At 47.2% G+C, this 25,331-nt stretch overlaps 1 protein-coding gene across 1 annotated transcript in view; it reads right to left on the bottom strand.

Moving 5' to 3' along the window:
• Window positions 1-25,082, bottom strand: part of itsn1 (intersectin 1 (SH3 domain protein)) — a 51,289-nt gene extending 26,207 nt beyond the window's left edge. The window contains exons 1-17 of the mRNA XM_061233928.1: window positions 24,761-25,082; window positions 19,018-19,081; window positions 18,565-18,660; window positions 15,909-15,972; window positions 15,191-15,351; window positions 14,730-14,879; window positions 14,421-14,499; window positions 12,346-12,455; window positions 10,189-10,252; window positions 9,518-9,655; window positions 8,074-8,186; window positions 7,389-7,651; window positions 6,548-6,697; window positions 5,726-5,866; window positions 3,848-3,935; window positions 3,122-3,261; window positions 2,425-2,569 (exon numbers count right to left, since the gene is read on the bottom strand). Of these exons, the coding sequence (XP_061089912.1) occupies window positions 2,425-2,569; window positions 3,122-3,261; window positions 3,848-3,935; window positions 5,726-5,866; window positions 6,548-6,697; window positions 7,389-7,651; window positions 8,074-8,186; window positions 9,518-9,655; window positions 10,189-10,252; window positions 12,346-12,455; window positions 14,421-14,499; window positions 14,730-14,879; window positions 15,191-15,351; window positions 15,909-15,972; window positions 18,565-18,660; window positions 19,018-19,081; window positions 24,761-24,913 (2,119 nt within the window). The 5' untranslated portion in view covers window positions 24,914-25,082. The remainder of the gene's footprint in view (window positions 1-2,424; window positions 2,570-3,121; window positions 3,262-3,847; window positions 3,936-5,725; window positions 5,867-6,547; window positions 6,698-7,388; window positions 7,652-8,073; window positions 8,187-9,517; window positions 9,656-10,188; window positions 10,253-12,345; window positions 12,456-14,420; window positions 14,500-14,729; window positions 14,880-15,190; window positions 15,352-15,908; window positions 15,973-18,564; window positions 18,661-19,017; window positions 19,082-24,760) is intronic.
• Between the last annotated feature and the right edge of the window lie 249 nt (window positions 25,083-25,331).

Genomic DNA, 25,331 nt, shown 5'->3' on the forward strand with positions numbered 1-25,331 from the left:
CACAAAGCCCACCCACCATGCATCAAAGAAGACAACTGCCATTTGAATTCAGCACCACAGAAACAAAAACCACACTTTCAATTCAGCAACACTGAATCCTGGGGTTGGCTAAAGCAACAGACTCAAAATCAGATTGTGCACACGGTATGCAAATTAAAAAGAAAAAGTTGCAATGTGAAAGCTTTTACAAGTGAGACAGAGCACGGATGAAGCTGAAGGAGTTAAGCCATTACATTCATGAAGGCTTGAACTTTAAACTACTAAACTTTGCTTCCTGAATGAGCATCATCTGAAGTCAGGCTATTTTGATATACTAAATTGGACCACTAAGTCACAGTTTCTAGTAATGAAAGACTGTGTTTGCTGCAAGGATTGTGTTTGCTGGTCTTTCCTAGTAGGTTATAGATGAACATCCTATAAGATAAAGACTGCAAGGCACACAAGCCCAGCTCTGTTAGTTCTTACAGCCACTAACTGACATGAAAATGGCTGCTCTTACCAGAAGTATTGATCAGCCATTTCAGAATCCATAATGACTGAATGGAGAACTTCAATCCAAAAACTCACAGGATGTAAAGCAAAACTACAGTCTCAAACTCACAACATCAGCAAAACTACACATCAAAACTAGTGACGAAGTCACAGTCACGTCACGTCAAGAAGTACAGTAGGGATCATCAACTCTGAAATGACACGCCGAATCCAGCCGTGGTCCTGGGTAATTAGTGCTACTGATTGGCCGATTAGCAAGATTGTCTTCACAGCCAACACCCAGGTAAAGGGAGGGTGAAAAACCAGCAGTTCTCATCCCCGAAGTACAGTCTCAAACTCAAAAACACATCAATTAAAACTACAGCATCAAAATGACAACACTTCAACACTTAAATATGCTGACGGAATTTTGGAAGAGCAGTACATGGACACTCAGCAGAAATAGCGTTGACTACAGTACAGCGCCTCCTAATGGACAATGTCGAGGAAGCAGTCCTCGTCCTGTTGGACCCCCTCGAAAATGAGATGGTTTCATCTCAAGGGGCTATCTTTTATTCAACTTTGAATAAGCAGTCTGACAGGAAGAAAGCAGAGGGGCATCATTCCTTATATCGGAATGCTTTCCTGCCAGAGGCTACAGGGGTTTGGCGGGGCACATAGAGGTAGAACAAAACTAGTCTAAACCACAGACACAGGCTAATGGTTATGCTGACTAAAATTAAGCTAGAGCCCCACTTTCGCAAGATGCTGATTGGTCATATGCTGATTGGTCTTATGATTTCATATGCATTACATAGGGTAATGGATTGCAGGTTGTAGGTGAATAGTTGGTTGGCCTGGCCACAACAGTTTTTTTTGTTTTTTCCAGAATTTAAGCCATTTTCCATTTCAATTAAGCTACAGCAACGCAATAAACCATATTGACAATCATCAAATGTGTCTTTAGCGTAATAACAATAATCAGCACATAACATGGCGTATCAGCTTTAAAAAAAAAAAAAAATCATACCAGATGTGGTAATAAACATCCCAATTTCAGGCCACGTGAAAAGTTTCCAGGGAAAGAATCACCACTGATATCTACTGGGTTTTGATAAGACAGCTGATCATTTGACACTATTATTGTCAATGGAACTAATAATCTTGTATGCATGGAATAATTTAATGGTTAATGAAAAATACCAGTAATGGCAGTAATGTCATATACTGGGGTATTGCTTAGAAAGCATACTGGGGTATGAAAAAGATTATACCATATAACCCAAGCATACAATGCAATAATACTGCGGAATGTGGCTGATAGCAGGCATGCATATTTAAGGCAGCTACACAACTCTGGGACAAACCAGCTACCAAACTTTCTTTCAATCATCTCTCTTGAGTTACTTTATTCTACCTGGATTAAGAACACTCCAATTCTGCTTCTGCTGTGAAGAGACATTACTAGGAGCATTATTAAACTTGCCCACAACCCAGCTTCCTGCCTACACATGGTGCACTGTTGGATTTTACGGTTTAAAAATTAGTAGAGCCCAGCGACCCCCCCACCCTGTGATTGACAGTTCTAGACTGACATAGACTTTGTCCTGAGGGGCACACAGTGTATGGCGTAGCAGCGCCCAGAGACTTACACTACAGAATGCCCCTGTGGCTTCATAAGAGTGTGATTAGACCCCTGGGACTTTAGCTCAGGCGGACAAACCTATCTCTTATCGGGCTGCAGTTTGAGACAGCATCCCCTCCCGTGTTTTGGTGTGAGGCCCCTCTGTGCCCCAGGGGGCAGAAAGGGGTGGTGTGGGCCTGGGCTCTGTGCAACACAACAACACAGGCAAAGTGAATAAGCCAAGTCAGTCCTTGACCCATCCGTTTGACTTAGATTAGTTCACAAAAGAAACACAACAAAGCTATGAGGGTGCACTACAGTATGTTCACCAGCAGGGGGCGAGTGGCAGCAGAGAGCCGAGTGGGGCTGGTGGGGGTGGGTGGCTACCTGTCGCCCCCTCCGCTCCTCCAGAGCAAGCTCCAGACGCAGGGCTTCGATCCGGGCAGTGCGGTCCTGATAGAACTGCCCCAGAGACTGACCCCCACACAGGAAGGGCGATGCAGGTGGGGTGGGGCCGAGAGAGGGACAGCCAAGTCAAAGAGGAGGGAGATGGCCGCGGGGCAGGGGAGGGGGCCAGGGGAGGGGGGGGATGGGGGGATGGGATTGGTCACAGTATGCCAAGAGCAGGGCAACAGAAACAAAGTGAGAGTAGAACATGCGATCATGTGGAGCTACGATACAGGACGCATTCCCCCCCATCTCAATCTGCCCCCCATGCTTGCATACACACATGCACACTCTCTCACACACGCGCGCACTCTCCGCGCACACACTCACAGACACACACACACACACACACTCACACTCACACTCACACTCACACTCACACACTTGCAGGGAGATGACAGCAGAAAGGTCCGTCATAGTGACTGTCCATTGTCAATCTGTCTGTCAGTCAGCATCTCAGTTTGAGTGTTTGTTTGTCAGTTTCGGTGTTTGTGAGTGTCAGTGTCTGAGGGCCTACCTTTAGTGGTTTTTAAAGCTGTGTGTTGTATCTTTAGTGGAGTTTAAGACTGTGGGCTGTACCTTTAGCTGGCTGTTGAAGGCATCAATCTCCAGCAGTTTGGATCGGGTCTCCCGCTCCACTGCATCCAGCTGGTCTCGGAGGTCCTGCCGGGTCGACTCCTTAACTTCCAGAGACTTCCGCAGAGTCACCAGGGAGTCACCTGGACAACAAAACCACTTAAACACCGGCAAACGCTGCGATACACCCGCACACACACACACACACACACACACACACACACACACACACACACACACACACACAAGCTGCAAATCTGCCTGGGTAGGGCTGGGTGGTATACGAGTATTAACTCACACAGCGGTATGCTGTTTTCCCCAATGCCCCTGTAAACAGTATTTTATTGTCGGTCTTCCAATTTTTTTAATTGCACACTAGTACAGTTTGCATATAGTTAAAGGGATAGTCAACATTTCAAAGTTCACTCAGCTACTCACGAGAAATTGTGTGATAATTTGGGGCACATCCAGCCTTCATGCCTTGAATACGCATAGGTCAGTCCCGGTTAGCCATTAGCATTGTTAGCCAAATAAAATTGATTTAATGGGGACAGAAAACGCCTCCTGACCCCCTGACCTCTGCTAAATAAAATGTCATGTAGATGTAATGGCATATTCCATAATCAGCACATGCACCCAGAGCATGAGGCAGCTCTCCGCACACTAAAGTAGTGGAACAGCACAGTTGTCACATGATCTCATGCCCGGGTGGGAACAGACTGGACTCACTGTGCACGCTGTTCTGCTGGACCTGATTCAGCTGCTCGTTCAGACACTGCTTCTCCGGGATGAGTCTGCCCAGCCACTGCTGAGACTCCTGGGGAGGGGAGACAGAGGAGGAGACTCACACAGAGCCAGAGCCAGAGCCAGAGCATATGCCAGCTACACCAGGCTCCAATCATTTATTATTCACTCGCAATTACAGTGCTATGAAAAAGTCCCTCCAACTACTGTCTTAATTGTGCATTTTGAATTAATCATTTATGATCATAGCACCAGTTCAAGTATAGACAAAAGGTGATTTGATATCGACAATGAAGCAATTACAATGACATTTTACGTAACTACTTCAAAAAAAACAAAAAACATAACATGTAATATTCCTTCAGAAAAATCAGTGTCTCACTAGATTCAATAACTGGCAAGACCTCTTAGCAGAAGGAAGTGTTTTATTATTATTCTTATTTTGAATTTGTTTCGGATTTTTCCCAATCTGGTGACCAATTAATTGTACCCTGTTTATTTCAATTGCCCAAGTATATTGAGGCTACAACCCTGCCCCCCGGTGGCCGAAAAGAGATCGATACGCCGCATCGTGTCGAGTCCCGGACCGTGATTCCGGGGCAAACAGGGGCATTCCTGGGAGAAATTCAGGACAACCTTGTCTTACAAAAATGTTTCTGCTCTGGTATTGTTGCAGGTGGAGCTCATATCAGGTCCTGTCAATACCTTGGACTTTCAGCTGTGTAAGTTACTGCGCTCCAGAATATAAAAATATGTCCTTTCAAGGCTGTTAGGCAGTTAGTTTTCGCATGAATCTGTGCTTAAAAAATGCATTATGCAACTAAAAGGAATGGAAACCGATGGATGCCTGGAAGGTAGGAAAAATGCAGATTTTGCGCATTTTTTATTTGGAAGAATAAACATGGTGGCTGGTTAGTGATGGTTTAGGGCACCTTTGATAGCTCAGGGACCTGGAAACTCAGATATTCAATGAGTCCATAGTGTATTTCACACTTTACCAGAGCACTCTGGAGCAGAATCGCTCAAACAGAAAAAAGCCCACTGAGATGGCGGAAAGGGCCTGAGGTATGCATTGCATTGCATCCGAGAAAGCCAGAGCGAAAACAAATTATGTCAGAGTGGTTCTAGTCCAAGTGACCGATCAAAACTCACAGGAAACATTTAGTCAAATTTATTGCTCTAAAGGAACTTTTATCAGCTACAGAACTTAGTTGGGCCAAAAAATGTATGCAGGGGGACACAAAGTACAGCATGGAGAACAGGTCAAGGCAGCACATTTGCCCCAAGCTGAAATGCATTACCTCAGTACATTCTGGGAATTGGAGTTTCAAGGGATACAGTAAGATGTTATTGGACTAAATCAAATTAGTCTAAACCTGCACGCGCGCTCACGCACACATGCACGCACACACGCACATGCACAGACACACACACCAGACACACACACAAGACACACACACGCACGCACAGACACACACACCAGACACACACGCAGACAGACACACACACACAGACACACGTACAGACACACGCACAGACACACGCACAGACACACGCACAGACACACACGCACAGACACACACGCACAGACACACACGCACAGACACACACGCACAGACACACATGCACAGACACACACACACAGACACACACACGCGCAAACGCGCACACACGCGCACGCACACACACACGCACACACACACACACGCGCACACACACGCACACAGACACACACACACCAGACACACAGACACGCACAGACACGCACAAACACACACACACACACACACACGCACGCAGGTCTGAGCCCTGATGTGGAGCCCCCCCTGCAGGCAGCGTGTGGCAGTGCGGGCGGGGCAGTACCTGCAGCTCCCTCTGCAGGTGCGTGATCTCAGCGATGCGCAACTCGCGGGTCTTGTTGGTGCTCTCGATCTCGTGGCGCTGAGCCGACAGGCGGAAGCGCACGTCCTGGAGCTTCCCGTCCAGCTGCTGCTTCTTATCGTTCTGCAGAAAAGGCAGAAAGAACGAGTGAGCAAACCTCTCTCTTCTAAGAAGAGTTTATCATCTCCACAGTGTCATGGTGAAGAAATCCCACCTCTCTCCTTTAAGCACACCCCCTCTAAACTGGACAGTCTGCTTACTGGATTCACTGGGTCTCCATTTAGGATTACAGATACGGCCTCACATGAGCGTCTAGATATAACTGGAGACTTTATGGAAGATTTTTAAAAAGCATGAACAGGGCGAGACACAAGATTTAGTGAAACAATGAGTGATAGGAAATGGTAAATGTCCGCATTTAAATGTACAATTGATGCTTCTCATTCACACACACACACACACACACACACACACACACACACACACACACACACACACACACACACACACACACACACACACACACACACACACACACACACACACACACACACACACACACACACACACACACACACACACCAAAGGTGATTGGCTGCCATGCAAGGCACCAAGCAGCTCATCATGAGCAAATGGGGGTTAGGTGTCTTGCTCAGGGAGCCAGTGTCGCCCCATTACTGACAGTAATGTTTCTAAGCTGTGCTAGCGGGAGGCTGAGGTCTGACACTGGGTTTGGAGGTCAATAGTGATGCTCTTCATAGCTTGCGGTGCAGGTGCGGTGTGTGTAAGCGTGGTGGTGGATACCAGCGCCTCCAGCTCGAACTCCAGGGTCTTCTTGCGGGCCTTCAGCTGCACCATGCTCTCCTGCTCGCGGTTCCTCTGGGTCAGCAGCTCCTGCCTCCTGCTCCTCTCCCACTCCAACTGCCTCTGCCGCTCCATCTCCCGCTTCGCAGCCTGGAGAAGCACAGCGTCCTTAAACACGCACGCGCACATACACACCCACAAACGTAGGTATGCACACACACACACACACACACACACACACACACACACACACACACACACAAAACACACTAATGCACACACACACACACACACACACACACACAAAACACACTAATGCACACACACACACACAAACATACATACATACACACGCATACAAAACCACACTAATGCACACACACACACACACACACACACACACACACACACACACGTGAACACGCACACCCACAAATCCACGTAGGTGCATGCACACACACCAACTCACCCACACGCCCACGTACGCACACGCACGCACACGCACACACACGCACACACACGCACACGCACGCACACGCACACAAAACCACACTAATGCACACACACACGTGAACACGCACACCCACACACCCACGTAGGTGCACGCGCACACACACACACACACACACACACATACACAAAACCACACTAATGCACACACACACACGAACACGCACACCCACACACCCACGTGCACGCACGCACGCATGCACGCACGCACGCACGCACGCACGCACGCACGCACGCACGCACGCACGCACGCACGCACGCACGCACGCACACTCTCTCACTCTCTCTCGTCCTCATTCCCTTCAGCACACCTCGGCACCCCTCTCCTCACCTCCCTCCTCTCGATGTCCTTGCGCCTCTCCTCCTCCCTCAGCCTCTCCAGCTCCCTCTGCTTCTCCAGCTGCTTCTCCAGCTCGTGCTGCCGGCGTCTCTCCTGCTCCCTCCTCTCCGCCTCCCTCCTCTCCTGCTCCTGCCGCTCCAGAGCAGCCAGCCGCTCCGCCTCCTTCCTCTGCTGCTCCTGCAGGGCCTGCCTCCTCTTCTCCAGCTCCAGGTTCCCCCGCTCAAAGTTCTCCCGCTTCTTATCCTCGAACGTCACTGCAGGACCAAGGGAGGCGTTGACGTTCAACTCGCCTGGCTGTTACGCTGTCGCCCGATCACTATGCATTATGTTTTGTTACCCTGTATCTTTTCTGTTTTTAAATGTACCATGTGTTAAGAAAAACGCTTTAAATAAATTATTACTTGACTTACTGATGGCAAGACAACTCTCCATTAGAACAAAAATAGTAACGCTACAATCCCCCAACAATCCGCAATACTACAGCGCAGTTTAAAAAGCAACAGAATTAGACCAAAAGACCATTTCCAGCAGCGGTGTGTGGGATTCGCAAGGGTTCTGGCGTTTCCAGTGCAGCTCAATATTTCCTTCACTTGCACCATGAAGCCAGTAACCTATCACTATGCGTTTAGCACTTGGTATGGATGACATGCGGTTCCTGTGACCCCTGACCCCTGACCTGGCAGCTTCCTTTCAGCATTCTGCGGGTCCTCCTCCTCAGGCTCCTCTGGGACCCACTGGTCAGTCACGAGCAGGCTGGCCGCCGAGATCCCACTGCCCGAGCGCACTCTCCTGCCACAAGAACCAGCCAGAGTCAGAGTCAGAGTCATAGTCACAATCAGTCAGAGTCAGAGTCAGAGTCATAGTCACAATCAGTCAGAGTCATAGTCACAATCAGTCAGAGTCAGAGTCACAATCAGTCAGAGTCAGAGTCATAGTCACAATCAGTCAGAGTCAGAGTCATAGTCACAATCAGTCAGAGTCACAATCAGTCAGAGTCAGAGTCATAGTCAGTCAGAGTCAGAGTCACAATCAGTCAGAGTCATAGTCACAATCAGTCAGAGTCAGAGTCATAGTCACAATCAGTCAGAGTCACAATCAGTCAGAGTCAGAGTCATAGTCACAATCAGTCAGAGTCAGAGTCACAATCAGTCAGAGTCAGAGTCACAATCAGTCAGTCACAATCAGAGTCACAATCAGAGTCAGAGTCACAATCAGTCAGAGTCACAATCAGAGTCAGAGTCACAATCACAATCAGAGTCAGAGTCACAATCAGTCAGAGTCACAATCAGAGTCAGAGTCACAATCACAATCAGAGTCAGTGTCACAATCAGTCAGAGTCAGAGTTACAATCAGTCACAATCAGAGTCACAATCAGTCAGAGTCACAATCAGAGTCAGAATCACAATCAGAGTCACAGTCAGAGTCAGAGTTACAATCAGTCACAATCAGAGTCAGAGTCACAATCAGTCGGAGTCAGAGTCACAATCAATCAGAGTCAGAGTCACAGTCAGAGTCAGTGTCACAATCAGTCAGAGTCAGAGTCACAATCAGTCAGAGTCAGTCACAATCAGTCAGAGTCAGTCACAATCAGTCAGAGTCAGAGTCACAATCAGTCAGAGTCAGTCACAATCAGTCAGAGTCAGTCACAATCAGTCAGAGTCAGAGTCAGAATCAGAGTCACAATCAATCAGAGTCAGAGTCACAGTCAGAGTCAGTGTCACAATCAGTCAGAGTCAGAGTCACAATCAGTCAGAGTCAGTCACAATCAGTCAGAGTCAGTCACAATCAGTCAGAGTCAGAGTCAGAATCAGAGTCAGAGTCACAATCAGAGTCAGAGTCACAGTAAAAGGGAGGGACTCAAGCCAACAGGCAATATTACATTACATAAGTTATTTAGCTGACGCTTTTATTCAAAGCGACCTAGTTGATTAGACCAAGCAGGGGGTAAAATCCCTCTGGAACAACGTGGGGTTAAGGGCTTTGCTCAAGAGCCCAACAGCTACATTGAGCTTAAGGTGGCTACACCATGGCTAAGTGAGTGCAGTCGAGTGAAATAGACTGTTGCACGCACTGCTCTGCATTAGATGATAAGCCAGAGCAGCCTGGCAGTGTTTTGTCACCTGAAAGTGGGCGGGATGAAGTCGGGGGGTAGGACAGGGGGCAGGGGCAGGCCGGACATCGCCATGTCGATCAGGTGCATGGCCAGGATGAACTCCTCTGCGGTCAGCTTCCCGTCCTGGTCGATGTCCGACAGGTTCCTTCATAAGGGAACAAAGAGGAAGGTTTACCTGAGACTGCTCAGAGGAACAGTGTGGAGCAGTAATCAGAGCAGCAGTGTGGAGCAGTGGTCAGAGCTGCAGTGTGTAGCAGTGGTCAGAGCTGCAATACGAAGCAGTGGTCAGAGCAGCAGTGTGGAGCAGTGGTCGGAGCAGCAGTGTGTAGCAGTGGTCGGAGCAGCAGTGAGGAACAGTGGTCGGAGCAGCAGTGTGGAGCAGTGGTCGAAGCAGCAGTGTGGAGCAGTGGTCGGAGCAGCAGTGTGGAGCAGTGGTAAGAGCAGCAGTGAGGAGCAGCGGTCAGAACAGCAGTGAGGAGCAGTGTGTAGCAGTGGTCGGAGCAGTGGTCGGAGCAGCAGTGAGGAGCAGTGTTAAGAGCAGCAGTGAGGAGCAGCGGTCAGAACAGCAGTGTGTAGTGGTCAGCACGGAACAGTGCTTAGGTGTACTTGCAGTATACAGTAGGGCGTGTATACAAGTTTGCTGCTGCAGCTGCATTTCAGACAGGATTTATGTCTCACCAGATGGAGGCCAGCTGTGCTTGTGGTAAACTGGACTGCATTAGGATTGTTCTCGCTTGAGGCCCTACAGAGAGAAAACGGAATGAGAAAACTCAAAACAATCCACAAAGGCACGTAGATATTCAAAAAGAGAGCCACTCCTGCCTGCCCCCTTACGCTCTCCACCAACCGACACTCACCTCCCCTAATAGCAGTGTGTTACAGCAACACCTAGCATCGCTGAGCCAAAAATAACATCTACTGCTTTTCACTGTAGAGGGTGAAGAAATACTGCATTGATAGTTTGTCCAACGCCCCTGGTCAGTTTGAACTTCCTTTTGAACAGTTCTATCATCTATTCACTTTAACGCAAAGGAGCTGTAAGGGTCTATGACAGAAACAGAAAGGGTGGGAAAACGTGCACGCGCACATTAAGCATGTGCAAAAAATGAAATCCATACATTTCAACTGAAAAAGGGAAAGAGACGTGCTCCACCCAGGCATAGAAAACTTTCAAGGGCCTTTCATTCCTTTCTACATTTCAAACCAGTAGTTTGTTTTGTAAATGTTTTAAAGAGAAAAAAATATAAAGACGCAAATGTACTAGGCTGGCCAATTAAAAAACGAGGTCATGACAAAGACAAACTGAAAGAATGTACGTGACGATGCAAAAACCACATGCAGTTTGTGGGTGAGCGTCGGAGCCAAGTAACCTCTCGGCCTCCACTGCATCTGGCTGCACTTTTAATACATGGAAATAGGCAGGGCTGTTCTTGACACAACGTTCCTTCTTTTATGTGGTCATGTGTCGTGTTTTTGCCAATCACATGGAAGCTGCAACAATTGCTGGTGAGTGGATGTCATATCGACACCCAATAGATAGGAGGGAGTTTGCTTTCTTCTCAGAAGCAATCGGTGTGGCTGAGGAAGATCGGAAGCTTACTTTCACATTAGGTATGACGACACAAAAAAAAAAAAAAAAGAGTAAAGAAAGGCGATACGTCGTTTTGGGGCTATGACTTGATACATCGAAAACAAAAAACTGTACTGTACATTTGCTTTGGATAAAGGTGCTATATAAATTCCAACCATTTACATTGTTAATCACCGAGCGATTAATATTTTGTTAAATCACTGGTTGCACATTAGGCTTCTTACTAAGCTATCCAATTTTTTTTCATGTTATCCAATGTTTCACATAGTTCAGTGTTTCTGTTCTAAATAAAGAGTGAAATTGATAATCACAGAATTTTTATTTCTACTAAATACTGCCATACTATCAATAAAATGGAAAGTAACATTAGAAATAATAATAATTGGCCAAATAATAAATTATTTGCAACATTCACAGTGGATGACTTCACTGCCTTCTGGGGAGGCTAAGGAGGACATCAATCTGGCGGAGACTTCCGACACCTCATTTACTCCTCTCCCCTGATGACCCTCCCTCTCTCCACACTCCTTACCCCTATCCCCTCCCTGCATTCTGTTCTCCTAAAGATGCTGACCGCTATCCCAGATCCCAACATCCTCCTCACCATCCCACCCCCATACCTCACCATCCCACCCCCAAACCTCCTCCTCACCATCCCACCCCCATACCTCACCATCCCACCCCCAAACCTCACCATCCCACCCCCATACCTTACCATCCCACCCCCAAACCTCCTCACCATCCAACCTCCAAACCTCACCATCCCACCCCCATACTTCACCATCCCACCCCCATACCTCACCATCCCACCCCCATACCTCCTCACCATCCCACCCCCATACCTTACCATCCCACCCCCATACCTCACCATCCCACCCCCAAATCTCCTCACAATCCCACCTCCAAACCTCACCATCCCACCCCCATACCTCACCATCCCACCCCATACCTCCTCACCATCCCACCCCCATACCTCACCATCCCACCCCCAAACCTCACCATCCCACCCCCATACCTCCTCACCATCCCACCCCCAAACCTCACCATCCCACCCCATACCTCACCATCCCACCCCCATACCTCACCATCCCACCCCCATACCTGCCTCTGGATAAGAGCGTCTGCCAAATGGCATTACTGTAATTTAATATAATGTAATATAATGTAATGTAATGTAAAAGCCTGGAAGCCTCAGCCACCGGGACGCAGTGGCACGAAGGCGCACACAGGGGGCGCTGGCGTACCGGTGAGATGGCCGCACATCATCTTGTCCTGGCTGTTGAAGAGCTGGCGGTACTTGAGCCTAGAGGATGGCGGGACGGCCCAGTCTGGGGGGGGCTGGGCAGCAGCAACGCTGCATGGACGGAGAGAGACACGGTGTCAGAGCGCTCCACACGGGAGACTGCATTACAGACTGAAAACACCATTCACTTTCACCTCAGTTTAGTCAATTCTTCATACCCATATGTCTTAAAGTAAATATCCCCAAAAAAAATTTCCAAGTAATATTTGCGAACACCAAAGTTTTTTTCCAGACACTTGAAAATGAGATTTTACGAGATTTGTCATTGTGTACCAGTGGGCGTGCACATTGATCAAATGTCTGTCAATTTTCTGTTCCCCTCCAAATTGTCCTTTTCACACATGGGCAGGCATCCTCATTTGATGTCAAATAGACTCCCGCCCATCGAAAATCCGCCCAAAAGATCCGTTTCACTCGTCAATACACCATAACGTGGAAGCTAGTGCTGCTCTAACTTCCGTTACAGCGGGTCTTTAAACACACAAATGACACTTCTCCACAAGGATCGCCCTTTGGCATGAGGTGGGAGCAAGGTGCTCAGTGAACTTGCCGTTCCAACATGAGGAGACATTATACATATCAGGTCAGGAAACTAGCCTTTTTCTACACTGGCCACAGTGGCCGATGCATCCCTAAATTCACCAGCCAATTTCATTATTTTACAAGACAACAAGATATTTAAGATAGAAAAGGACCCCTAAGTGATGGGTGGTTGCCTGCCAAAGTGGCCGGTAGACAAGGCAAACTTATCAGCCACAGATCAAATTTACCAGCATTTTGCTGTTGGCTGGTGTGCACTTCCCAACCTGATGTCTATCCAGGCACGCTTGGCACTGGCACAGTCAGGATTTCATACCAGACAGAATGAGTTGGCACTTCAGAAACAAAACAAACTGGCAAACCCGCTGGCTGCTTTTTTTTCTTTTAATGAGAAACAAATATAGGTCAGAGTGGCTTGTGTAGACAGTCTACTTTCTGTGCAGAGTTTAAAAGCTTTGCAGAACCGCATAAACGTGCATAAAGATGATTCTGAGGCCAGTAATCTTTCGTCTGAGGGATCTTTGAGAGGGTTCCTGAGCTCAGTGGTGACCACAGCAATGGTATTCCCTGGAATACCTTCTGGAACAAGTTCTGTCTGCGGCTGGGTCTGCAGCCTGGGTACGTGTTCAGGTTTCACTAAAGAGTTCATTGCGCACTCAAATCACCACAATCTAAAATGAGGTTTTATCAAACGGATTTCGAGCACCGTGCCACAGTAATAAATCAGGCCAACGAGAAATGTCAGAAGCCATACGATCACAGCTACACTGTTCTTCAAGGATAAACTTTTGCACACAGAACTACAGGGGGGGTGATGAGGTCATCCTCCCCCAGTGTCCTAATCTAACCCTTACAGTGCGCTCACTGTCTAGAGCAGAGCATGCTGGGAGGAAGTTGCTTGCCGCTGTTACAGTTGTTGAGTTAAGCGGGTGTGTGTGGAACTCATGCCCAGAACTCACTCATTCATTCTCACAGTGCTCTTACACATACACACACATGCACATTCACTCGGCTATAAAAATACACACACTCAAGTCACACCCAAAAATAAATATAAAAAAATATGAAATATTGAAAATTTTGCTATAAAGAGCAGTGAGACCACCCTTCGCCTTTAAAACTGTCCAGCAGTTTCATAAGACAATCGGCTGGTAGGTTGTCCCAAACGTAAAGGAACTTGCCACAGTTCTTCTGCAGACTTTAGCTGTCTCACTTGGTTCTGGCTATCCAGGTAATCCTCATTCAAGTTTTTATCTGAACAGTGTCCATTACACAATATGTACTTCATTTTTTATTTTTTTTTTGAAAATGAATTAAAACTAAAATGCATATAAATAAATATAAAAAATTAAAAATCTAGGATGCCTATGACTTTTGCGAAGTACTGTACACACGCACACACACAGATAAATACAGTCTGTGCATTATAGCAGAATAGCGAGCTTCACTAGTGGGTGGGGCAGGTCTAAGGCTCACCTGGGAGTTTCAAAGGACTGGCCTTTCTGCAGGGAGACACTGGAACGATTAAAAGAGGAGCTTTTGTTGAGCGCAGACGCTGGGAGAGAGAGAGAGGGACAAAGATTACAGACTATCAGAGAACCATCTTACACACCTATTATACTGAGACGCACTGAACAAACATAAGAACTATCCTGTGTACGGTATTGTGTGTATCTCTGAGGGTGTGTGTATGCGTAAGGGTGAGTGTAGGAGTAAGGGTGACTGCGCCTCCATACGGGTGTGTGTGTGTCTGTGTGTGCGCGTCTGTGCGTCTGCGTTCCCTACCTGTGTGCGAGAAGCCGGTGAGGGGTGGGATCATGGCAGGGGCTCCGTTGGCCATGGGGGGCACGGGCGGGGGCCCAGAGGACAGGAGGGGTGGGGACATGCCCACTCCCGCCAGAGGAGGCAGGGGCAGACCTGGCATCCCGGGCATGCCTGCAGAGAACACCTGCGTTACAAAACACTGTCCCACCTGCAGCACACACTTAGTCTATACACAACTTACTGTATACACACCGAAAACGCAAGCATGGACAGAGAGGGACAGACACAGACACATGCACACATGCGCATGACATTATATTACATTAATGGCATTTGGCAGACGCTCTTATCCATAACCAGGGATAAGTACACTGAAAGACCCTAGAGGGAAGACCCTAGAGCGTGCGCACAGACACACAGACACATGCGCACACAGACACATGCGCACACAGACACACGCACACACAGACACAGAATCTTACCAAAGGGTGGGACGGGGGGCAGGGGGAGAGGCGGCTGCTTCATGGCAGGGGGTAGCGAGGGGGGCAGGGGGTGACCTTGCAGCTTCAGCTTGATCAGCTTCATGGCGATAGAGAACTCGTGGGCGTCCATCTTACCATCATTATTAAGATCTGCTAGAGCCCTGCATGGGGGGAGAGGGAGACAGGGAGAGGGAGAGGGGGAGGAGAGGGAGAAAGAGGGCAAGAAGAGGGAGAGGAAAACAGAGAAAGAGGGGGGGAGGGAGAGAATAAGAACAACACAGGGACGCGGATTGGTGGTCAGGGTGACCAAAATCCATTGAGAAAACTAAGAGGAGGAACAATGCAACTCAGGACCGCTGCAAAGAACACAGCCTGTCCTGCCTGAAACTCCCACAGCCAAAACACCAAGAGCACACACAGAAAAAGAGAGTGGAAAGCCCGGCTTCAGAAGGACATGCATACTTAGAGAGAGAGAGAGAGAGAGAGAGAGAGAGAGGGAGAGAGAGAGATGCATCAGCATCTCTCAGCAGTGTGTGTGTGCGTGGGTATGAGACAGGAAAACAGTCACTGTAACGGTGTTAGATGTTAGCAGCAGCAGTGCTAGTCTGAAGAACAAAGCAGGGGGTCAGGGCAGGGGGCTCTGTGACAAGACAGTGTCACTGTATTAGAGTCTCACTGCGGGATGTTGTGTCAGTTACAGGCCGGTCACGGGGCTCACCATATCTGAGCGAGGATGGGGGGAGGCAGGCCAGACTGGAGGAAGAAGTTCCTGGCTTGGTCACCTGGAGACAGAGGGCGAGACGCACGTATTCACCCTCCAGCAAAGAGAAAACACGCAGCCGGGAAGGCCCCCCCAATACAGAATACACAGCACACATTTATTATATACTCAATGCATTCAGTGGTCATGCTAGCCCATGGAATGCTGCAACTTTGCAATGTAGGAAATTAAGTTTTACACCAATTCACTTCCATTTTAATAAAAAGAAAAAAAAACTGAAATTTCTGAAATTACAGCAACTCAGAATAATACAATTACTGAATGTTGTTCATCATTTTATGATACTTGTAACAGAAGTGGGATGAAATGAGATACAAAATATGTTTTAGCATTCTGGTCAAAATGCCACACGGGCTAATAATATTTTTTTTAAACCCTAGGAGTGATTTATGTTTTAATTCACACGCTTTGAAACTTACAGCACTAGCAACAGCTGTGCAAATATTATGATCAGACACCAAAAGAAAGAAACATGATTGTTTATTTTGCTGTGGTTCAAGTCTGGGTCATCGCCTGTTGTAATCTTAAATAAGGGCCTCAGAATATCTGCATTTATAAAACCCAGTATGTTTCCCACCCGCAGTTTGACTTTTTTCTGCATAATATTTAGTTATGTTAACATGACCACTGTTATTACAGAGGAGTCAAAGTCAAAATGAACAAACCAAAGTCAAACACTCAAAACACACTGGGGCAATCAGACCAAAGGGCTCAGGCAAGAATCAGTGGAATAGAATAAGGCCAGGGTCAAACACAAAATCCGATCAGCAAACAAATCTAATGGGGCTAGACGACAATTCAAACAAACAAAAAACAGTCACAGAAGTGAAGTCAGCAAAGCTCTCTCAATCCATAAATCCGCAAGCTAGTTGGAAGAACAAGTCTCTACCGGTGACAGTAAAATGGCAGCTTTTTCAAACAAGGAATTGGAGACAGAAATAGCCAATCTGGGCAAACTGGAAGGAAATCAAAGAATCGTGCAAGCAGCAAAGATAAGCAAAAGCAAACACAAAAACTTACGACTGAAGTCGTAACAGCATTAAAGCAAGACTGTTCGGTTCGCAGTGTGTGTCAAACCGAAAGTCTGGAACTAAAGGAAATCATTTTTTCCAGCCTTGCAAAAGTAGCTCACAGAAGCCAGATCTCCTGGCTGCAAGTCAGTAGAGTGGCAACAACATACAGGTGATACGGGCTCATTTCGCGATGCAGTGTTGTGAGGGAACGAATCGAGCACCACCAGTGTTAAATTTCAACACAGGAGCCCCCATGTCTGTGTCTGGAGCCCCCTCCTCTACTCCCTGTACACTCATGACTGTGAGGCCACACACAACACCGACCAGGTGAACAACAGAGATGGGCCTGGTGACCAGTAACAACAAGACGGCCTAAAGGAGTGGTCAACACCCTGGTACAGCGGTGGCCAGAAAAACCTCTCTCTCTCAACGTCGACAAGACCAGGGAGCCGATTGTGGACTACAGGAAGAAAGAGGGGGGGCACGCCCCAACTGGCATCAATGGGACTGCAGTTTTAAGTTCCTCTGCGTACATATCACCGAGGAAACCACATGGGCCAAACACACAGGCAGCGAGGTGAAGAAGTCTTTTAGGAATACATACTTTTAGTTTGTGAGGTTATTGAGAATTGACTAAACGGATGAAAAAGCAAATTGTGCATTGACTTTAAGTCTGATTGACCAATCAGAGGTCTCCGGCTGTATACAGCCATGGTGTGTCAGGAGGGCAAGGAAGGGGTAAGCCAAAGCAATGCACTCTGCACCACAGGGAAAACAAGAATTTCCCTACAAAATTGGATGACCGGGCAAAGAAATGCCCCAATAAAATAAACTGTAAAATAAGGTATTTTGGACTGTATTTCTAAAGCACCAGTCGAAGCTGGCTGGGACAGGCCTCCGTAATTTTCATGCAAACAGAGTGACAGCCACGACCAGCTCTTAGCGTTGGTTACTGTACTAACTGGTAAAAACACACACGGCCAGTAGTGTCTCCTCAAGAGATGGCTCAAAATGAAAGTCGAAGTCGAAGTCTCTCACCGAATCTTACCTCTAGTTCTAGTTCAAAAGTCAAAATGTACCATCACAGGGTGGAAGTTGTAGCTACGAAGACCTCTGCAGGCAAATCAACTATTTATTAAAATGTAGTCAAGTTTGCATTCAGAACTGCAGCTGGGGGGTTTGGAGGGGTGTCAATGAGGTCACAGCCAGAGGAAAGCAGTCTGTGTGGACCTCTTTTAAAGCTGTTTTGGTGTGGAACACAGGGCATAAACAGAGAGCTCAGTCAGACTGAGACAGAGAGGCGGGGAGTGAGTCACCAACAGGCGGCATTACTTCCTCCCCCGCCCGTTTTTCCTGGACATCACTTCAAAAACACATCAAAAAACAAATGTTTTACTTTCATGTACCGGCACAATTAGAAGTCGGGGTTGGGCTCTGGCGCAAAATGGCGGCCATGCGTTTCGTAGAAAGGGCTATGCACTGATGAGGTGAGGCAGATAGAAGGGCTAAGGGATTTGAGGTGAAACGCGCTCTCTAAAGACAGTCCAGCTGGTCGATGGCAGAGCCCTGAGAGTGCTGACCTGTAATGAAGCCGGCCGGCGTGGGGGCCAGGCTGTGGAACTGCTGGTCATGTTTGGCCCGTTCGTCTACAGAGATAACCCAGGCATCCAGGCCCCCTGAGAGAGAGACAGAGGGAGGGAGTGAGAGAGAGAGACCAATAGTGTGAGAGGGAGACAGAGGGAGGGAGGGAGGGAGTGAGAGATAGAGAGGGAGTGTGAGAGATAGAGAGGGAGGGAGTGTGTGAGAGAAAGAGGGACAGAGAGACTGAGTTAGTATCATTACCACACTGTTGCACTGTTGTCGGTAGCACAATGTCGTTTGTATTTCACGTTGTTGGTATTCGTATTCTTATTCCCGTTTATGTACCCTTCAGCAATATCTACAAACGTATTTCATGCTAATAAAGCATTCTGGATGTTTCATTTGAGAGAGAGAGATGAATAAAGCTGTGCAGCAGCGCCGGCGATGCTCACCTCCGAAAGGCGAGGGAAACTGAGCCATGACCGTGTCCGTCAGCTGCAGCGGGATGGCGCACTCCTGAGGGGGGACAGACAGAGGGACACACGCTCACGCTCATTCAAATTCACTTCCTCTTTTCTGTTTTTAAACATCAGGGCAATTCTCCACAGTTCTTCAAGTCTGACTCGACTTTCCAGAAAACGAAAACGAACAAATCGCAGATTTGGATTTTTATTTCTGGCAGGAAGGGGGAGCTCTAGAGCCCAGCTGCACCCAGTGAAAATGCACAAGAGAATAGGAGCCCTTCACACTGTAGAGGAACCTAGATACAGTTTCTTCAAAATGTTTTCACCTCCATTGGTTATTTCTTATTAGGCTTTGTTGCAAATAAAAAATAATAACACCTAAAAATGACTTAACTGAAAAGTTCCTTTGTCATGTCCCCTTCAATATGGTGAGCATAAAACAAATCTAATTCAGTCAAGCCAATTGATAAACTGAAATGCTACTAAAATTATACAAACGCAGAAGTTCTAGCTCTACTGCTAAATAATACACAATTAGAAATTCAACAGTACTTGAAAATAAGTAATTTAACAAGAGGCCAGACAGGGAGTGAGATGTATATCAAACCAGAATTTTGTATTTATTTATATATATATATATATTTTGGCTTTGATTATTGATCATTAAATGCAATTGTCTGACAGGAGCAGAACGACAGTAAAATTGTGTTTTTATGTTGCTTTAAAAATTCTGAGAGAGCCTGAATGACCTTTGCAGGGTGTGAAAACAATACCGACCACCAGCCAAATACTGGTAAAATGTTAAATGTTCACTCAAGCAGCCACTCCAGCATGTAACCAACCAGGCTGTGTTATACTGTAACAGTTAAAGTAGCTGATAAAATGTTGAAAACGCCACTCTGGCCATCGGCTGAAAAAAGGTCATTTAATGCCCTGCCTTCAATCCTAAATACATTATACTAGCACACATTATACACTTGCCTGCATTTACAAACAAGCAAAAACAAGCAGTGTGTTTAGAAATGTAAATATTCACACTATGATACCATTAAAAAGGCCTTTAAGATACTTCATATTCAAGAGCCAACCTCTTCTGCGCCAAGCAATACATCAAATAATACATGGCACAAAATACTGGAGAGAGTGCTTTAGAGGTTCTGCATACAACGTTGTGCCAGAACTCTTCTTTAACACTCATCACAGCTGAACTGGATGGTACTGTTGTTATTACGATTATTATTTATTATAATTATTGGGTCATTCTAGCGAGTGACTTTTTGGGTACCACCCCCGCCCCCGTGTTTTAAGAGACAATATCTCTAGAATGACAAATCCAATGAGGCTAATGTTTAGAATGTTCTTTATTGAATATATTAAGAACATTTACACAAAGTTTGAGCAAAATTAGAGTGGTCACCTCCCACACCACTGGTAGATTTTTCATGGAATGACCCAATTTAAATAATTATCCTTAGCTGACACCCTCTCCAGGGTAACATCCAAGGCTTTTGATATGATACATTTGCAGGTATATAATTAAAGGTACAATAGGTAAGATTTTTGTGTTAAAACATTGTTACAAGACCATTGTAAATCCCTTCCTATCATTGAAAAAGGATTACTGACATGTTGACTCACCTCTGCCTGTGTTTATAGTCCTTAAATTCGGGTTTCAAAATATACAGTTGACAGCCCAACACTCTGTACCAAAACATTGTATAACTGTACAATAATTAAAGCTCAATGGTTGGAAATTGGTTCTAATTGCCACAGCCAATGGCATTTCAACATCAGTGCGTTTACAGAGAAAAGGGGGAGGGATAAACAGTGTTGTGGTTTGAAGGTGTCTGTTGCTGCTATTCCTATCTTGACTGTTCGAAGTCCGAAATTACCTATTGTACCTTTAATGAAGCAGTGCATCTTGGGATAGTATAAGTACAAGAACCAGATAACCCATACCCATCAACCTAACAGCCAGCAGACAGTGCAGTCTCAACACTGTGTGGCCAATCTCAGTCCTAGACTGTTATTAGTTTCAGCCACAGTGAGACGGCTGCTCTGAGATGCACTCACAGCCCGCTGTATAATCCCTCACAGCGATCACATCTGTCCACCACATCTCCGTATCCGCACATCACATCACTAAGCCGGCTGCATGTGCCCTAGCTGCACTCATGGCACTGTTCTAGCAGGGGAACCGTGACTTTCTGTGAGTAATCTCGCTCTAATTCCATCTCTTAATACCACCTCCCCCCCGCAGCACTGCATTAGCAGCTGTGTGTGTGCGTGTGTGCGTGTGTGTGTGTGTGTGTGTGTGTGTGTGTGTGTGACAGAGAGAGAGTGCACATACATGTGTGCTTTCAATTCCTGTTCAGTTCAAGTTCAATTCCGTACAGAAATGCTAAAATGTGTCAATCTGTCTCAGTTGCGGTCCGTGTTTCCACCAGGTCCCAGTACAAACTCAGTGACATGCCCGCATGCAGATTTCAACCACAATAAAGAATTACTTTAATATATCAGACAAAGTTCCAGTGTCATTTTTTTGGTAGACCCCTTGAGGCTTCTGTGATATTACTACCTCTTTGAAAGGCCAAGTGTTTAAAATCACTCTTTCCTGACAGTGGTTAGGATGCCCAGTGTCCAGTCTAGCCCCAGCCAGAAAAACCACAGGGCCCAGTGGGTTTGCTGTTGGTAATCTGTAGCGTAATGGTTAAGGTACATAACTGGGACCCAAGGTCAGTGGTTTGATCCCCGGTGTAGCCACAATAAGATCCACACAGCCCTTCGGCCCTTGAGCAAGGCCCTTAACCCTGCATTGCTGCAGGGGAGGGTTGTCTCCCGGTTAGTCTAAAATAAACTGTAAGTCGCTTTGGATAAAAGCATCAGCCAATTGACATGTAATGTAATCTAGAATACTATGAAATAATGGCCCCCTGCAAAGGCTTACCCACAATCCATCTCCTCTAGTGTAGAGAGGCACACACTGAGAAGGTACTCTACGGTCTGGTTTTTAAGTCTCAGTAGGGACTTGGCTGGTAACAAACCCGCAGACAGGCAGTTGGCACACGGTCACCGTACCGGTCAGAACCAGTTGGCAGCGTCCGGCACCGACACCACGTTCCTTCAACCCTGAGGGCGGAAGAGGCTGCAGAGACCTCAGGTGGCTCAAAGGCCAGGCCGTAGAACTAATGGAGAATACAGTCGCAGCCGTTTGTCTATCCCCACAGTTCATTTGGGGATATCTACAGACTTGTTTTGTTTTGCGTATGTCGCTGCTTTAGTTTTCCGATGAAACTGCAGCCGGAACGCTGAATGAGAATAAACAGCTTCAACAAGGTCAGTGCATCCGGACAGACAAACATACATTAGCTTGACAAGTTCTATGGACCTTCAGCAGGCACATACACTGCAGTCCGTAAGTACTCGGACAGCGGGAAAATGACTGTTCTTTTGGCTCGGTACACCAGCACGTTGGATTTGTTACCCAGCTCTGCTGCAATACAGGCCTCTATATGAACACTCACAGTACCAGCACACAGCAAGCCCTTCTCCTCATCAAAGTCACCTATTGTATTTACAGTGTATGAGAGGAGGGGCTTGTCAAACAAAGGGCAGTGTAGCCAAAGAGTAACTAAGAGTGGATGTGTGCGATTGTGTGCTTGGTTGTACAAGTGTCTGCGCAAGAGAGTAAATAAGAATGAGATTGAAAGAATGCGACAGAGAAAGCAAGACAACAAGAGCAGCCGAGTGGGTATGTGAGAAAGAGAGGTGTAGAGAGTGAGAGAGAGAAAGAGAGAGGCGAGGAGAGTGAAAGAGAGTGAGAGAACGAGAGAGAACGAGAGAGAACGAGAGAGAACGAGAGAGAACGAGAGAGAACGAGAGAACGAGAGAGAGCGAGAGAGAGCGAGAGAGCGAGAGAGCGAGAGAGAGCGAGAGAGAGCGAGAGAGAGACAGCGTGAGAAAGAGAGAGAAAGAGTGTGTTCAATGTGTGCCCCACTGCAGGGCTGGGTGACATCACCAAACAGCCTAAGGGATTGGCACTCACTCAATCCGCCAAGCAGATCTGGAATTTATCTGAATCATTCCTGAATGTTCCGTTTGAGGGGGGTGGATAGTACTACGGAATGGGATGTCCTTCCTGCAGGACTGGACCAGCTGCCTTAAGTACTACCAGCCCCTACTTACACATCGACAACACCATCCCACGCAGTGAAACTGCACACAGCCTTCTCCTCAATACACACAACACACGTGCTGTTGGTTATAGACCGGTATAAGTAGGGTTGCAACTATTAATTCAACTAATAGATTTAATCAATGATAAAAAATTAAGCACAAAAATGTTTTATGTATTCTCACAGATACATCAAACTTTTGTGATGAACTGCCATTACAATTTTAGACAGAAACCATTTTCCCGGTCAATCAACGAAGAACGCTGCTGATTGTTTTGGGAAAATGAATAGCCCAGCCTCGAAGTGCTTACTTCGTCATGAAATTCATGAGACTGGAACACTGGTCAGAGCATTGCTCAGATGCATCACTGTAAATACTGTAAATTGTAAATTGTTCATGCTGTTCCGAAAGATTAAAGGTTTTTTTAATCAAGTACGTAATCAATACGTAAACAATCACTCGCTGTGGCTACAGCTATAAGAATGTGCTGTTAGCTAAAGACTATGGACAGCTTGTCCTATGAGCTGAACTGAGGTTGTGAGCAGGACACAGAAAGAGGAAGATGTTGTCATTACTATCCTTCTGACTGTGGACTGAGTGCGCATTCACAGCACGGGCTGGACATCGTCATGGTGACGGTAATCCAGAACAGGGCCCTGAGTGCTTCCTGAACCCAAGAGAATACTGTGCTCACCGACCGACCCGGGCTGCTTTATCGCTGCCCTGCCGTAAGGAACCGTTTCATTATATGTCTCAATGCATCCTCCTCCATCATTTCCACCTGGAAATACATACATACATAGGCTATACGGCTAAATAAAGCCCCAAACCAATTCTGTACTTTTCCCATATACTTGGCTCATTGCCTTTTGCTCTGCAGTTCAGCCTGCAATCCAGCTTCCTCTACAGCTATTTCTAACATGGTGTGACCGTAATTAGACATTGTCTAATTAAGGACACTGAACAGCTCATTACGATTCAGAGCTTCTATCAGTGCCAGGAAGGAAAAGCAGCCTGCACAGTAATTTCCCAGGATAGTGTGAAAACCCCTGTGCAAGACGATAGTGACTCAAACCAGTTATAACCGCGTCATACATGAGCACGGACACGGACAGGCAACGAAATGTCTGCCGACTGCCATCACGTTACACGCTAAAGACCCGGCGCCCAGCCAGGAGCCACGAAACAGTGCCATGTCACATTAACATCCACAACAGCAGGCTGAGGAGGAAACCGAAGAGAGCTGAACCCCAATGGCAGCTCTTGGGGGCAGAGAACAGGGGTCAGAGCTCTGCGGCTCTCACATGCCCTTCCCAGCCAGAGTCAGGAGCCAACCCTGTCCACAGCCTGCCTGTAAACGGTGCAAATAAATAGCAACAGGTTGTTCAAAGATCTGACGGCATTAGCCGTACAACTACACCAGGACTGTGGGTGTAGGGGTACAGGGTGAGGTACAGTCGTGCGTTTGTTCGTTTCTCATCAGTCAGAGTGCGCTGCTCTCCAAGTGCAAGTCTTAGCTTGTCGCTCGCACTCCTTTTTCGCCACCCTGACTCACCGGATTGGTCGATTCTCGTTTCCCTGGAGACCCAGGGCCGAGGGTTCCGTCACGATCTCCACGGAGCTCTCCGGGGCGAGCTCGGAATTCCGCCGCTCCCGCACTGGAACCGAAGGGCTCGTTAACATTTTGCCATGGCAACGACTGAGACATTCCCGCCTGTCAGGGCCCGGGGGGGGGAAAGAGCGGCGACCCTGAGGAACCGACCTCTGAAGGACAGAGCCATGTGTCACTATCCCCCCGCCCCGCCTCACTTCCCCATCGTGAGGTCCCTCTCGCTCCGGCCCAGGAAGCCTGAACGGGGCCTGTGTCGTGCGTTTTAACCGCGACCGCCTCGCATTCACTGAATGAACTACATGTCTGGGGAAAGGAGGGTGTGGGAAGGCCTTGTGACCAGGATACGGCCGGGTGTGAAATGCAGCGCGTTTAAATACTCTTACACAATTCTAAGACGAGTAGCGTGCCGCTTCCTCCCGATTTGCTGATGCGGCTGTGGTCAGATTTGCACTTGGGCGGGTTTGTAAATGAAAAGCTTTTTCCTGTTGCGCTGATTTTTTAACCGTGTAGTTAC

This window comes from Conger conger, chromosome 3 (assembly GCF_963514075.1).
Source record: "Conger conger chromosome 3, fConCon1.1, whole genome shotgun sequence".
NCBI classification, from domain to species: Eukaryota; Metazoa; Chordata; class Actinopteri; order Anguilliformes; family Congridae; genus Conger; species Conger conger.